The following is a 14126-nucleotide window of genomic DNA, read 5'->3' as shown; positions in this document are numbered from 1 at the left end:
TATTTTTACAGATCTAGATTTTACAGATAAAGCTACTTTGTGTTTACTACTATAGGAGTGTTCTGATGAACTCTTATTAAACTGTCTTTGCAGTGATTGGGATTATTAATGGAAACAAAGTTGCAGATGATAAAATGCAGTACATGGTTTCAGTGCAGTCAATGGGAAGTCATGTGTGCGGCGGCTTCTTAGTGAGTGAAAACTATGTCCTCACAGCAGCTCAGTGTTTAGACGAGTAAGTAACTGATTTACTCTAGTTTTTTGTACAAGTCGAGAAATTATCTAAACTATTTGTGACTTGTCTCCCTTAGACACCCCGATTCAGTTGTCCTGGGAAGCCACAACCTAAAATCTAAAAAAATGAGAATTAATATCGAAAAAAAAACTAAGCACCCATCATATGAAGAGAAGAACTACAGGAATGACCTGATGCTGTTAAAAGTATGTAAAAGAAAAACATACTCACTTCTATCCTCATAAAATCAATCATTTCATAGTTTTTCATGTTTTAGTTGAAGAAACAGGCTCAGGTGGGCAGAGGCGTGCGAATAATACCACTTCCAAATGAAAACATGAGAGTTGAAGCAGGTCATTGGTGTGAGATTGCAGGATGGGGCGCTACTGAGGTTGGCGGTGCAGCTGTCAAAGATCTGTATGGCACCAACGTGTCCATTATGGAACCACTCACCTGTAAGTCAACATGGCACAACCTTCCACCTAATGTCATCTGTGCCAACGGAATAAACAACATCAGAACATTTAATCAGGTAAACACAGTCAGAGAACGTCAAAATCATATAAAGTAATGATGGACTAAATTGAATTCTGTTTCAGGGTGACCATGGAGGCCCTCTGGTGTGCAACAACATCGCAGTGGGCATTATATCTTTCAACAGAGAGGGGGAAAAGGAAGGTCCTAATGTCTTTGCCGACATTAGTAAATATCGTCAATGGATCAACAAAGAGACGGGCCTCGAGGGTTCAGTGGTCCACGCGAGTTCAGAGGACCCACAGGGGTTCAGTGGGCCGTGAGAATTCAGTGCGTATGTGTGTGACGTACTCAGCTTCTGTGATAAAGAAAAAAGAGAGCAAATGTTTTTAGCTGAGTTTACTTTGCCCAACAATTTTTTACAATCAGCAACAGCAGTAATCCAGATAACAAGATAAGTGATGTTTAAATGCGATTGATTAATTAATTACAAAAGCCATAATTAACACAATTACATTTTTTCATTGAGTCCCACTACTAATTTTGTCTAGACATTTGTCGGGACATTTGTCTTTCGACATCTGTAGCCGATGAGGACCAGATGATGAGTTGATGCAGTATGTTGCCAAGATCAAGATTAGTGTCAAGATAACTTGTTTTACAGCAGTGGAGACTCGGAGGTTGTTCTTTCAGGGGCAGCTGTGTAGAAGTAAACACGTCCATGGCTATAAATTCCCTTTACAAGAGAATGGACAAATGCCATTTCAAGACACTCACATCCTTGCCTCGACCAACTCCAAGCACATGGTCTTTTCTTGCATCACATCGCTAAGATTTCTGGGATTTGTGAAGCATGATAATAAATAAATAAAGGTTTCTATAGCTTTCAGTTAACACCAGTCTGTCCCAAACTCAATAAAGATGCTCTGAATGGCCTACTAGTGTTGTGACTTTCTTTTCCAAACCAACAAAACATCACAGTATGACTTTGTGTTAGACGCTTGCAGCGATGTTGCACTGCTACATCGTCCGCCTTGTTGCCCTGTTGTGACAGCAGTTTTTACAAGTATCCTAAATGTTGTCAGGAGCAAACCCCCCCTTTACACTCACACGTATCCCGCTTTTGTACCACAGCAAGAATCCAGGGAGTGTTTCTGGGCTGCTACCACATTCCTCATAGTTGGGAGGGCTGGCAGATCTGACAGTTCCCCCAAGTGTCCCATGCATCGCCTTTAGCCCAGACACAACACTGACAGCTGTGAGGTGCGAGATAAATAAAAAAAGCAGTCTGTCTCAATTACAGTTAGCCTTTTAGCCAGTAGCAAGTTTCCCCATCACGCCTTCACTCGCACGTTCACTGCTTCACACCTAACCAATCTGCCGGCGCAGGGACAACAGATGGAAAACAAGGAGCTCGAGAGGGACAATAAATGCTTTTGGACTTTGGCCCGTTAGCAACCGTTAGCATTCCCCCGACAGGTGTAGCGTGTTTACCAAACAAACAAGCGTCACACATGTCAAGGGCGATCAGAAAAATGGACACTGGAGGTTGGGTATCGAAAGCTGGCGTATGAATGCAGACAGTAGGGAGAAGATGAGAGGGCCGTAGTGCGTGCCACACTTTGGGATTGCAACGAGTGTCAAGCAGAATTTGGCTTATGTTACTCGCCCAAAGCATCCCAGGCAGCTAGGGGTTGTTAGCCGGGGTCACGCGGGGTCACAGGCGCTGATGGCCAGTTTTTTTGAGCTTCTCACTTTTCCGATGGCGTTCCTCTTGAGGGCACCAGCTTTGGCGGAGGGGAAACAGGCACTCAGGGCTGTCCGGGATCATCCCAGACACTTCCGCCGTGTCTGCGCGGTTTACCTTGACCTCCACAAATCCACTTCACCTGCAGTCACTGAGGGGAAATGTTTACATACGTGAGTGAGGTGGCTTTGTTTTCACATCCGTGTCACACCAGATCAGTGGCTATCAGCTGGTGTAGCTTCAGGACACACCTTCAAAGTATCATGACAAGCCCTAATCCCAATAAAAAGGAATAGCCTATTGGTTTCTACTAATAGAACTGTCCATGCAGTTTGCCCTTTTAGTTTGTCTAAGATCAAAAGACAACAGTGCCCGGGATTGTGTCGCCATAACTTCTGAGATTTCTGATGCATTCCTTAATAGGCTAATAAAAGAAGAACTTTATTTATATAGAGCCTTTCACAAACATACTCACAAAGCGCTTTACACAAGACTATACATTCACTCTACACTCGAGTTTCCCCTTAGGGAGATTTAACATTTAAATGAACTGGAACTGTAAATGAGTTTGTGTTGATAAGGGGCAGACATTATAAGTTTTTACTTCTTTCTGCTCCTTTTCATTCATGCTAAATGCTGTTGTTGCATTTTTAAATGAATGAAATAAATTTAAAAAATGAAAAATAAAAAAAATAAAATAAATTAGACTGACAGAAATGCTGTCCCGACTGCACACATCTGCGTCAATGGTCCCTCTGACCACCACCATACACTCACACACACATTTGTACTGTTACAAATGGGTACATTGTACATTTTAGTGGTAGGGGAGGAGGAAACTACATCGACACAGGGAGATCATGCAAACTCTACACAGAAGGGCCCCATGGGAATCGAACCTGGACCTTCCAGCTGTGAAGCACCAGCGCTAACCGCTGTACTACCGTGCCGCCCAATAATAAAGAATAAACCAATGTTATAGACCGTAAATTACAACCGTAAATTACGCACCGACTTAAAAGAATTTCTTTTTTTTTTACCTATAGGCCACACTGATCTATAAGCACTGCTATATAAGCCGCAAGTTCCAAAGGGTGGGGGAAAAAATAGTGGCTTATAGTCCGGAAACTACGGTACTTAGAATTCAGTTAGAATTCACATTGAAGTATTTGGAAACTGCAGTTTGTTCACTGCACTTTTTTGACTTCTCTGGTGACAGTGAATTTTTAACATTTCATTCCGAACTTTATATTATTTACTAGCCTGGCTAACACCAGACTAAAATCACAAGTGATATTTAGTCTGGGGACCACCAATTCATTTTCTCGTAGGAGAGGTGTGGTTTACGATCGTCCATAGTCGTTTATTGGGCGATACGAAAAAGAAAAAAAAAAAGTCTCATGCGTCTGCACGTAGCCACAGCCAATCGTATCATCGTATGAGATGACGTATGGCGTACCCGCTGTAAACTTTTGAGCTAAATTATTTAGAACAAGGTCTAAAGCTTGATCAAAAAATACCATCGTGTCTGCTGCTGTCATGTTGGATCCGTAAATAAACTTTTTTTTTTATTATCCGTAAATAAACTACAAGCTTCCGTATATCGAATAGCGCGTCATCGTCTTGCCGTCCCTCCTCGCTCTGTGATTGGTTCCCAAATCCACCGGAGATTTCGGCCATGGTCCCCAGGCTGCTGTGCAGTTCGAAATAATTCGAGCGCACACAGCAGCCTGGTGTTAGCCAGGTTAATTATTTACTACTTTATTCCATTACTAGAGTAAGAGTACATTTACTCCTTGTCAAACATTTCTCCAATAAAAGTGAAAGTTGAAAAGTAGAAAGTACAGATCTAAATCTAAGTAAGTGTTATAAGAAATAACTGCTGCTTCAAAAACACGACGGGGACAAACTTTCTTCCTTGTTGTGAATCAGTGACATTTGACAGTACAGCCTCACAGCGCCACCTACAGTTCATAGAGTGTGCTTTATTAGGCTTTATAAATGAACGAAACACGTGGCCAAATTAATTAACCCTTTACTTCGGAGCCTTTATAGAAATGTCGTGGAGGAGAAAGCACAAGCCTCAAGTACAGCACTAAACTTACTGTAGTCACTGAGCACTTCTGGCAATCGTCATAAAGCGGCCAATCAAAAACAATAAATCTAAATAATATCAGGCAAACCTATTGGCCTAGACTCGCCAGTTGAGGACTAGATTTTGGTAGATTGTTTTTTGAGCCGTAGAGAGTTCCTTACTGACCTTTTATGCTTTTTTGGCCACTATTCTTAACCTCATTTTTGACTTCTGGTAAATCTACCACACAGCGCAGTCCAAAAGCTTTGATATGGACTTATATGACTCCGGTTTTAGAAATCTCTCTCAGTTTATCCTTATGGAATGCGCCAGGAATCCAAGATATCTGCAACTCTGACAGCACTATTATCACTTGCTAACTGATGGTTTGAAATGTGTTAACAAGAGACTTGTTTGACGCAGATCTTTCCTGAGCTCATTGTGGTTCACAAATGGGCACATTTTTCTAATGTGAGCAAGTCAGTGATGCTTGTAGCTCTTTGAGTTACTATAGGTATTGTGTTCAAAAAGTTCAATGTTCAGGCCACAAACAAAAAGCTGCTATTTCCTCTGTGAGCCAAAACTCTACATCTCCTCAGTTTGATCTTCTGTGGAAAATAATTGTAGTGAAGCAAAGCCATATTCTCTATAGCCCCGGGACACGACTTACCTTTGCACAGAGGAATGCAATCATCAGCTTCAGCTCATTTATCTTCTCAGCCCTGCGCTTAAGACTCAGTGTAACTCTAACACAGTGTTCTAAAGGGGAAAAAAACAACAAGTTACATGTAGAAAAAAGGGCGTGCAACAAATTGTATATTGTGCTTACTTTTTGGATGGTTAGACGTTTTTTGCAGCAGCTTGGACACTGTGGTCTCAAAATGGGCATTACTTTATTTCCATTTTCAAGCCTTAACTCTCATCAAAACAGCATAACACTTGCAGCAAACAGTGATAAAACCCTTTGTTCTGGTTACCGTCTGCCAAATGACTGCACAGAGCAACGGGTTCAGTCAGAAGGTCCATTTTGAAAATTGTGTTGTTGTTACTCTCGTTCATACAGATACAAATGAATAGAAAAAGTGGGAGTTTTCGTCATTGTGCAACTTTTAAAACTTAATGTTTAAGCAGGCCTTCTGGTCATCGCACAGCGTTTGAAAACAGTGCAATTTAAGTTTGCATTTTAGCGTGGACGGTGTGTGTGCCCTGCCCTGAGTGTGAATCATCAAACTGCCTTTATATGAGCCTCAATAAGAGTTATTATTCAAAGAGAGTAGCTCCGGGGCTTAACATAATGATCCCTGACAGAAGAGCATCCCGGGACAAGCAACAATCAAGGGCGAAAACACTCAAGCTTCGCTCCCTCCCACACAACACGCACGCACATCTCAGCACATGTATTAAGGCTATACCATGACATTCAAACCCCTGCCAAAACCAACCAGGTCTTATAAAAAAGGGGGTTGGGGAGAAAAGATTGTAGCTTGAATAAATGATAATTTGGACAAGACGTAACATGCAGTTATTTCGTCGTGAACGGCAAACAACGCAAACCACAAACGTTAAAGCTAAACAAGTGCCTTGTTAAAATCGTCAGTGATTTGTGTTGGGAGTTTGTGACACGGCTGAATAACATTGATGAAGCCTCAGCGCTTTTGTGAATGTGCAGGAGATTAAAGAGATTAAAACGACAACACACAAAACAATTATGAGTAGGTTAAAGTGTCAACCATGGAGACCAAACAAAATACAAAATGTTTTCTCTATGTGGATCAGGGGCGTCGAAGTAGTTTGGGTCGAGGGCCGAAATTCAGCCCCCACGGCGGGTCGCGGGCCACATATAATGTAAAGGACTATATGAAGTCATAGTTCATTCACTCCACATTCGATGACAGTAAGTTACTATTGTAGCCACAGCCGCCCTGGGGCAGACTGACCATTTACCACGTGGCTATAATATGCTGTATATATCCTGATATATTATTATGTCAGTGCCCTCTGCTGGACATGTGTGGAATTCTTTCCTTTTTTTTTAAATTTAAGCTGCCCCCTAGTGGCCTGGGAATCCCCATGCTCGAACTGCACAGCAGCCTGGGGACAATGGCCGAAATTTTTGCATGAATTTGGAGACCAATCACAGAACGAGAAGGGACGGCAAGACGATGACGCACTATAGTAGCTTGTAGTTTATTTACGGATATTTAAAAAAAAAAGAAAAAAAGGTAAGTTTATTACGGATCCAGCATGACAGCAGGGACTCATCTTTTGATCAAGCTTTAGGCCATGTTCTAAATAGTTTCGCTCGAAAGTTTACAGCGGGTACGTCGTACGTTATGGGATACAATTGATACGATTGGCTATGGCTACTGCAGACGCATATGATAGACATTCATAGCGCCCAATAAATGGCTATGGAAAATTGTAAACCACACCTGTCCTACGAGAAAATGAATTGGTGGTCCCCGGACAAAATATAACTTGTGATATTTTGTAGTAGCAGGATTGAGCAAACTGGTTATTTCTTTAAAGGGGGGGTATTATGCAAAATCGACTTTTTCAAGCTTTACATCATGTTGTTATGTCATTCCCTCATTAAAACATGCCTGAAGTGTTGCCTTGGCACATTCACATATTTTTGAGTAATCTGTAAAAACTCTGATGGCGGGGATAGGTTTGCCTGAGTCCTCCTAGGAACGCCCCCACCTCCTGGAGACGCCTCCGAGCTTTCGTCACCAGCCGAGTAACCAACCACTGCTCCTCAGCAGAACCCCCTCCCCACTGATGCCACAGACAGCGTGTGGAGGGGGCGTGTCGGAAAGGCTCAGAGGTTCTTAAAGAGACAGAGGCCTATTTCAAGACATTCGCTACAGCCATTTTGAGAGAGCAATTTTAAACAAGGCAGTTATTCAAATATACTGCATTTACAGACCAACAGAAGGTTTTGTCATCATTGTAGTGTGATATAGACTGGTGCTATGTGATTGAAAAAAGCATAATACCCCCTCTTTAAAAATCCATAACTGGGCTAGAGTTTTACTTTTTTTTTACATGCTCAGAAATTCATGCTCCTCAAAGGGCCACTCGCGGGGCCGCATGTGGCCCGTGGGCCTTGACCTTGAGACATGTGATGTAGATGATCCATACATTTAAATCCACCAGCGTAACTTGCCTTTGCTGCTCTTTGCTTTGTCGGTCAATTCGAAAATGGATTTCGATTGGAGTAAAAATCGCATTTGCTTCCCATGACAGAGGGGTCTTTATATATAAAAGCATCTGTACAGATTTCTTTTTTAACAGAAAAATTATCTGAACATTTACCAAATTGCAATGGTAAGAATGCAAATACCAAACACTGCAGTCATCCAGAATGCACTGTGTTCTATCCAAACAATGTGTCGACTCTTATTGTGTATAAAAGCCGTGAACACTGTAGTTTAGGCATTTACCAACTCGTTCAGAAATGCCTTGTATTAGTTTAGCAGTTCATATTTTAGTCTTCCTTCAAAGGAAAATGCAGGAAGGACAAAAAAACATGACTATTTCCTGAACCCACTGCAGACACTTTGACACTGGATGGACTAAAGGGAATCTATAACAAAGCCAAGAGAGTTTTGCTTTCACAAAATCACAATATTACACTTTTTTTTTAAACCTTTTTTAACCCAAATCGACTGCTACAATGAGCTGTAAATGGGCCGAACACTTTCTCCTTCACGTGCCAGGTAATCCTCCTCTGAGAACACCTTTAACAACCCGACTGAGGCGCTCCAGGCCCAGAGCAGGTTTAGGTCCCGGATTAGACCCCGTCCTGGTTGTTGGGAGGGGCCAGTTAACCCCTCACTGCCCCGAGGTCCTGATACATGATCCCGACAGGCTGATCTTCACTGAGGTTTACCATGGAAAAGCGTCCGTACTTAACCCCGACTCCTGCCTCGGGAGAACGCTCTCACCCGGCACTGTCACTGTGTCACTCTCTGGCAATTTGTGAACAAAGAGGAGTTTTTCTCAAGGCTTTTGTGTCATATTGGTTCTAATGAGAAGGCAAATTACTCAAGGGTCAGAATGCAGACGGTGGGTGACACGGGGGAATATGGGAACGTGAAGGATGAAAGATGTCACTGAACCAAAAAGAAAAATTCAAATCAGGGAGAAACAATATGTGGAGAAGAGATTTTTGACTATTGGATTGAAGGCGAGGCGCTGCAGGTGAATACGGATTATATTTTAATTGAGAAATATCGATTTGAAACTTTTGCTGTCGATTACTGACATAAATATAGGAAAAAATGTATTGCCAGTTTTTGGTCATTTTAGGTTTTCATATAAAAATAAGACCTTTTATGCATAAAAAAATGGAAAAAACACGCACATCTATCTATAATCTATAATCTATAATATACAACGCAATCGCGAGTAGGGCGGGGCTAAGCTCCATAAGGGCGCCGCCATGTTTATTTCTCAGAAATCCGCTGGCGGCCCCCACGTGGCGGGCCCTCCGCTCGCGGGCATTGGCCACGGGTCCATATGGACCGCGGTGCTGTCCGAGGACAACCCGCGTCACAACAACGCGAGTGCACGAGATCTGACTGCCGTGCGTGTGAACGCGCATCCAAACAGGGCGATTTGTGTCATCGTCACTCACCGCTAAACTGCAGCTGTAGACGCTCCACACAGGTACAAAACACATGACATCTGCGTGTCTTTGTCCTGCAGTGACCGTGGCTGTGGTTCATTATAGATCCAGTGCTGCGTAATGTCGGAGGCGCACCCAAATGCGATCCAATCCTGGCCATATTCCGCCTCCAAAGCTTTGTCTCCGAAAAAAAGTACACGCAAAAACTTGCCAAACAACTCGCTGCTCCTAGTGCTTTAGCCTCCGTGTGCGGAAAGCGAAAATGAAACTGAGCGCATGGCCTGCACTGCGTTGCTTTTCTTTTTTCATTTTTTTACTTTGCTGCTGTACCATTTGTTTTCTATTTTGCGTTCACGTATTGTGAGCCCAGAGGTAGCCTACATTTTATTATAAAGCAGCTTTGAAAGCATTGCCAATTGCATTCTAAGGTTATAAATACTGTCTAACAACGATTATTAGGTTATTTCATTTCAAAACCTACTTATTATTTTTTAGATTGGACTTGCACCGTGATGCTCCAAACCGCGGGTCCTGCACCTTGAACCAAACCGTTAGAGCTGATATTTATCCATAGGCCTACATATTCCACTGTCTCTTGAATTCTATTTCCTGAGTTTAGCGAACATATTGTCATTGTAGTATATAAGAAAGGAGTACGGGTGCATCAAACACTCCAATTGCAGTTTGTTTGAAATTATTTTTAGCATTCATTATTTTAAACATTTGTAGTGGCCATAGTTTTTGGAATGGGTTGGGAACCACTGGTCTACTTACTGCGGGTCTACAGCTATACTGAGTGACGGGTTATAGGGACTATACTGGACATTTCTTTGTAATAACTCATGATCTCAGAATATCAAATGTGGAGACTAGCGAGGCCCGTCCAAAGGCCGGGTCTCAGCTAGTACCACATATATTTGGCGACGAAAGCTAATGGGTGGAGCCAGGTTTCAATTTATGTGACATGTATATTTTGTGACATATTTGTTACAAAGACTTTTTCAGAGAGGATTTGGGATATCTTGTTAAGTTTTAAAGCAGTACTAAGTAACTTGTTTACCTTAATAAATCCTTCTCCCCTGGTGTCTCTGGCCAGAAAACCACAAATTCAACTTCACTGCCACCAGGTGTGAGTCACCAATACACACTAATGGAATCACAAAGCTAACAGGCTAACGGGCAAAGCTAACTGTGGGCTAGCACCACAAAAACAGTATTTACAGCCAAGTTTGAGCGAAAAAAATGTCCATTGTGTAATTGGATGTACAATATCCCTCTCTCCCTTTGTCTTTTCTGTCCGCGTAGTATTTGCTCTCATGTACAAAATTGCAACATGCTACGACACCTGCAGTGGCTCTTATGGCCTCTAGGGGCATGAGTTAGTACTGCTTTGAAATTCAAAACTCCATAAATCAGTATGGGTATTAGATATCAAAAAATCCCTCTGAAAAAAAATCTTAAAAATATTGTGAAGTCCAAGACTGGAAAGTGTGACGTCTGTAGGAGCTATTGATGTGAGATACCATCGCCACAATGTGAGAAAAATACATTTTGAGAAAATGGCTCTTGAAATCAAAATTTTCCATATAAACCTATGGAGAAACATTGAGTAAATGCAATAATTAAACATGTTATTGGGAAGATTAGGTAGATTAGTTTCCTGGTGAACATTTATATGTTAAGTGAACTAATTGGCCTGAAGATGGAAAAAAAAAGAAAAAGAGTTTGCCTGCAGTGTCTCCCCTTAATGTTGGAAAGTTTGTTTTTGTCCACAGATGGTAAGCTAAAACTCTATACCTGATTATTTTTCTAGTATGGAATATAATTAGTTTTTACTTTTTTGTAAAATCTGAAATTTGTTGAAAAAAAAATAGCAGGTTAGTTTTTACATTACTTTGACTGTTTTCTAAAACCAGCCCTTTGGAGAATTGCGATGTTTAGGAAAGTTAGGAATGAGTTGGACCACAATGACAAATTAAAAATTCAAGCCCTCCCTATATCATAATTGAGGTGGTTTATTCAATCACAAATGTCATAAAATAAGCATTTTGGTATATATAATCACACTATACTAATGGCCTATAATAAAGCCTTACAAGATCAATAACTTTTAAGACCTTTGCATAAACCCATTGAAGAGTTCTCCACCTTCTGAACCCCACAGTGAGTCACCTGATACCGTGACCCCCGTCCAAACCACACTTCGCTGTATTGGATGTTTAACAGAACGTGTATCTGACGGAATATTTCCCCCGTCAAAATACGTGCACTGAAAATAAAAGAGGGCGTCTTGTTTGTGTCGTGCAGCGCTGACAAAGAGACACCACAGCTTCAACACACAGCAAACGCACAAATCACAGAGGAGATTCCACGGCTGTACGCGCTGTAAAAATACACATGCTGCCGAACTTAAAATGAAATGATAGATGTGGTCCCATGCCCCAGTGGATCCACGAGGGGCTGGGAGGGAGAGGACTCACCGGGGGAGGAGGGAGGGCGAGGGAGGGGGAGGTGCTGTTGCGAAAGAGTTGAATTACATTATTTTCACTGAGGAGCTAAAACAAAGAGTGTTAGGAGATCTGTCATCGACTCAAGGGCTCTGTCGAAATGTGGATAGATCTCAGCGCACACAGTCAACACATGCAGATAGAGAAATGCAGCAAGATTTAACCAACAAGACTTTTTTTTACCTTTGCTCCAATCAGCCACCTCAGCCTCTCAATGTCCTCCTCTTCACCACAACAGTGTTAGTTTCAATGACTAAAATATTTAGTCTTAATTTTAGTCAAAGTGATATTTTTGACGACTAAAATTGGACTAAAACTAAATTAAATGTTTTTCATGACAATAAAACTATGACTAAAATGTCCAGATATTTTAGTCGACTAAAATAAGACTAAATGAAAATGAAAAGGAGAGACTAAAATCATCCAAACTTCTATTGACCGTCTGAAAGAGCCTCAGATCATGAAAATTCTCTGCCAAAGGATCAGCTCTGAGTTTTGTTCATGTGGAAGCAGCTCCATGAAGCCGAGGAACAAGATTAAATATGATTATAATTAATATTATCAATGCAAAGTTGACTAAATTCGTCTTAAATTTAGTCGAATAAAATTACTTGCAATTCTAGTCGACTAAAACTAGACTAAAATTGAAGATATTTTTTTGACTAAAACTAGACTAAAATCGAATTACATTTTCGTCAAAAGACTAAGACTAAAACTAAATTAAAATATGTTGTCAAAATTAACACTGCACCACAAGAGTCAATTGGTCATATCATACAGTCTGTTTGTGGAGCTCTCCCCGCTGACAGCAGGTAAAGAGAAAAGAAACATCAAGCCACCATTTTTATCCAATGGCATGCTAACAAAATGAAGGTAGGGTTTATCCTATAAAACACGATTTAATTATAAATTTGTATCATTTATTTGAGCTGAAACCACCAAGTAAGTTCCATCAAAACGTGCTCTCTAAAGATACATTAGATATATATTTTTTCGATACTTGTAGTACGTAAACTTACTGGTATATCGCTTAAAGGGGCTAGATGCAAGTTGGCCATTTTAGACTCACTACTGCCACCTCAGGTTTTACATGAAACTGCACCTTCTATGTTAAGCTCGTGCATGACGGCAATTCGGACCCAAAGTAACAACTTTTTGAGTGACAGCGCAGGATTTTAGAGGCTGTTGTAGTGAACAGGTCTGGGCTCATGGCTCGAACATGCAGAGGGAGGAAAATACTTAGTTTTAACATTTTTAAATTCCGTATAGTCCTTTTAACTGTACCAAGCCCTAATCAAAGGTGCTGTGTTTAACCCAGTTTGGGTGCAAAACAGCACAGAACGGATTCTGAGATGGTTGATGGACTAAACAATGTGAAGCAAACGTCAGTGCATCCAGGAAATACCGATTGTATATATGCAATATGCGTTTTGCAGGTATCTTCATCACTATGCCAGTGGTTTCACTTCCTAGTTTTCATGCGGTCACCCCCCTAAGCCCCTCCCACCTCCTCTCCTTTTGCTCCCATTCGCTGCACAGCTGTTTGACTGAGAAGAAAAAAAAGAAAAAAAGAAAGTCTATGCGGCTTGTGTGGCTGTAGTGAAGTTATGGCAAGTGTTTTTACTTCGAGAGAAGAGAAGATCCAAAGATTACTAAAAGATGTGTGAGTGGGTCGAAACACAACTCCAGGTATGTTTTGATAAGAGAACAACATTGTAACATGGTATAAAAAAGCCCCCTCTTTACGAATCCTCCAGGTATGTTTTTTATGATTGAGTTAAAACCTTAAACAAGTACATTTGGTGAGACAAGTTCCCCACTCATTTGGAAGTAGAAGTACTCAACACATGAGTAACACTTCTATAATAACTACACCATGTACTTATGGCTGAAGTACAGATACTTTTAATGCAATTTCTCCATCTGTGAGATCAATAAAGTACCATCTTATCTTATCTTATCTTTAAATAAGTTTAATTCTTTGCATTTACATAATTATCATACACAACTATAACCTTTATTACTTTGAATACAACCAATTTAAGATGCTTCCTCTATAAACAAGTCTGATTGAGGCAGGAGTCAGAAGGTAAAGTACTGCATTACAATTTAAGGAAGATTAATGTCATATTCATTTAAAGAGTTGCTAAGATTTTCTTGAAAAATGAATAAAATACATTCAAATGCCATCTGTTCATAATATCAAAATAGTTTGGACCTCTTTTTCCAGAAGCTTGGGATACAGTAAAGTTAACTATTCAGCTAAATGATTCAGGCGACCCATCAGCCACTGCCACACACATAAATTATTAGTCCAATATATTTCATGAATAGTGTATTTGCCTTACCAATGTCTCCCAAACCCTGACATTGCAGCAGAAAACCTTCTAGATCTGAAGAATTAGCACTTTAAAATAGCAAAAAAAAAAGAAAGAAGAATGGAATGGAATAAAAAA

General features: G+C 40.8%; 1 protein-coding gene across 1 annotated transcript; it reads left to right on the top strand.

Moving 5' to 3' along the window:
- Nucleotides 1–134: 134 nt before the first annotated feature.
- LOC306977245 (mast cell protease 1-like) lies at nt 135–1032 on the top strand (the record flags this gene model as incomplete). The annotated part of the gene is made up of 4 exons (XM_079575453.1): nt 135–235; nt 312–441; nt 513–767; nt 835–1032. The coding sequence occupies 4 exons, from the start codon at nt 135–137 to the stop codon at nt 1030–1032; spliced, it is 684 nt and encodes a 227-aa protein (XP_079431579.1).
- Between the last annotated feature and the right edge of the window lie 13094 nt (nt 1033–14126).

Source organism: Gobius niger, assembly GCF_951799975.1.
Source record: "Gobius niger genome assembly, chromosome: 17".
Taxonomy (NCBI): Eukaryota; Metazoa; Chordata; class Actinopteri; order Gobiiformes; family Gobiidae; genus Gobius; species Gobius niger.
This window is presented reverse-complemented; position numbering and strand designations above follow the sequence as displayed.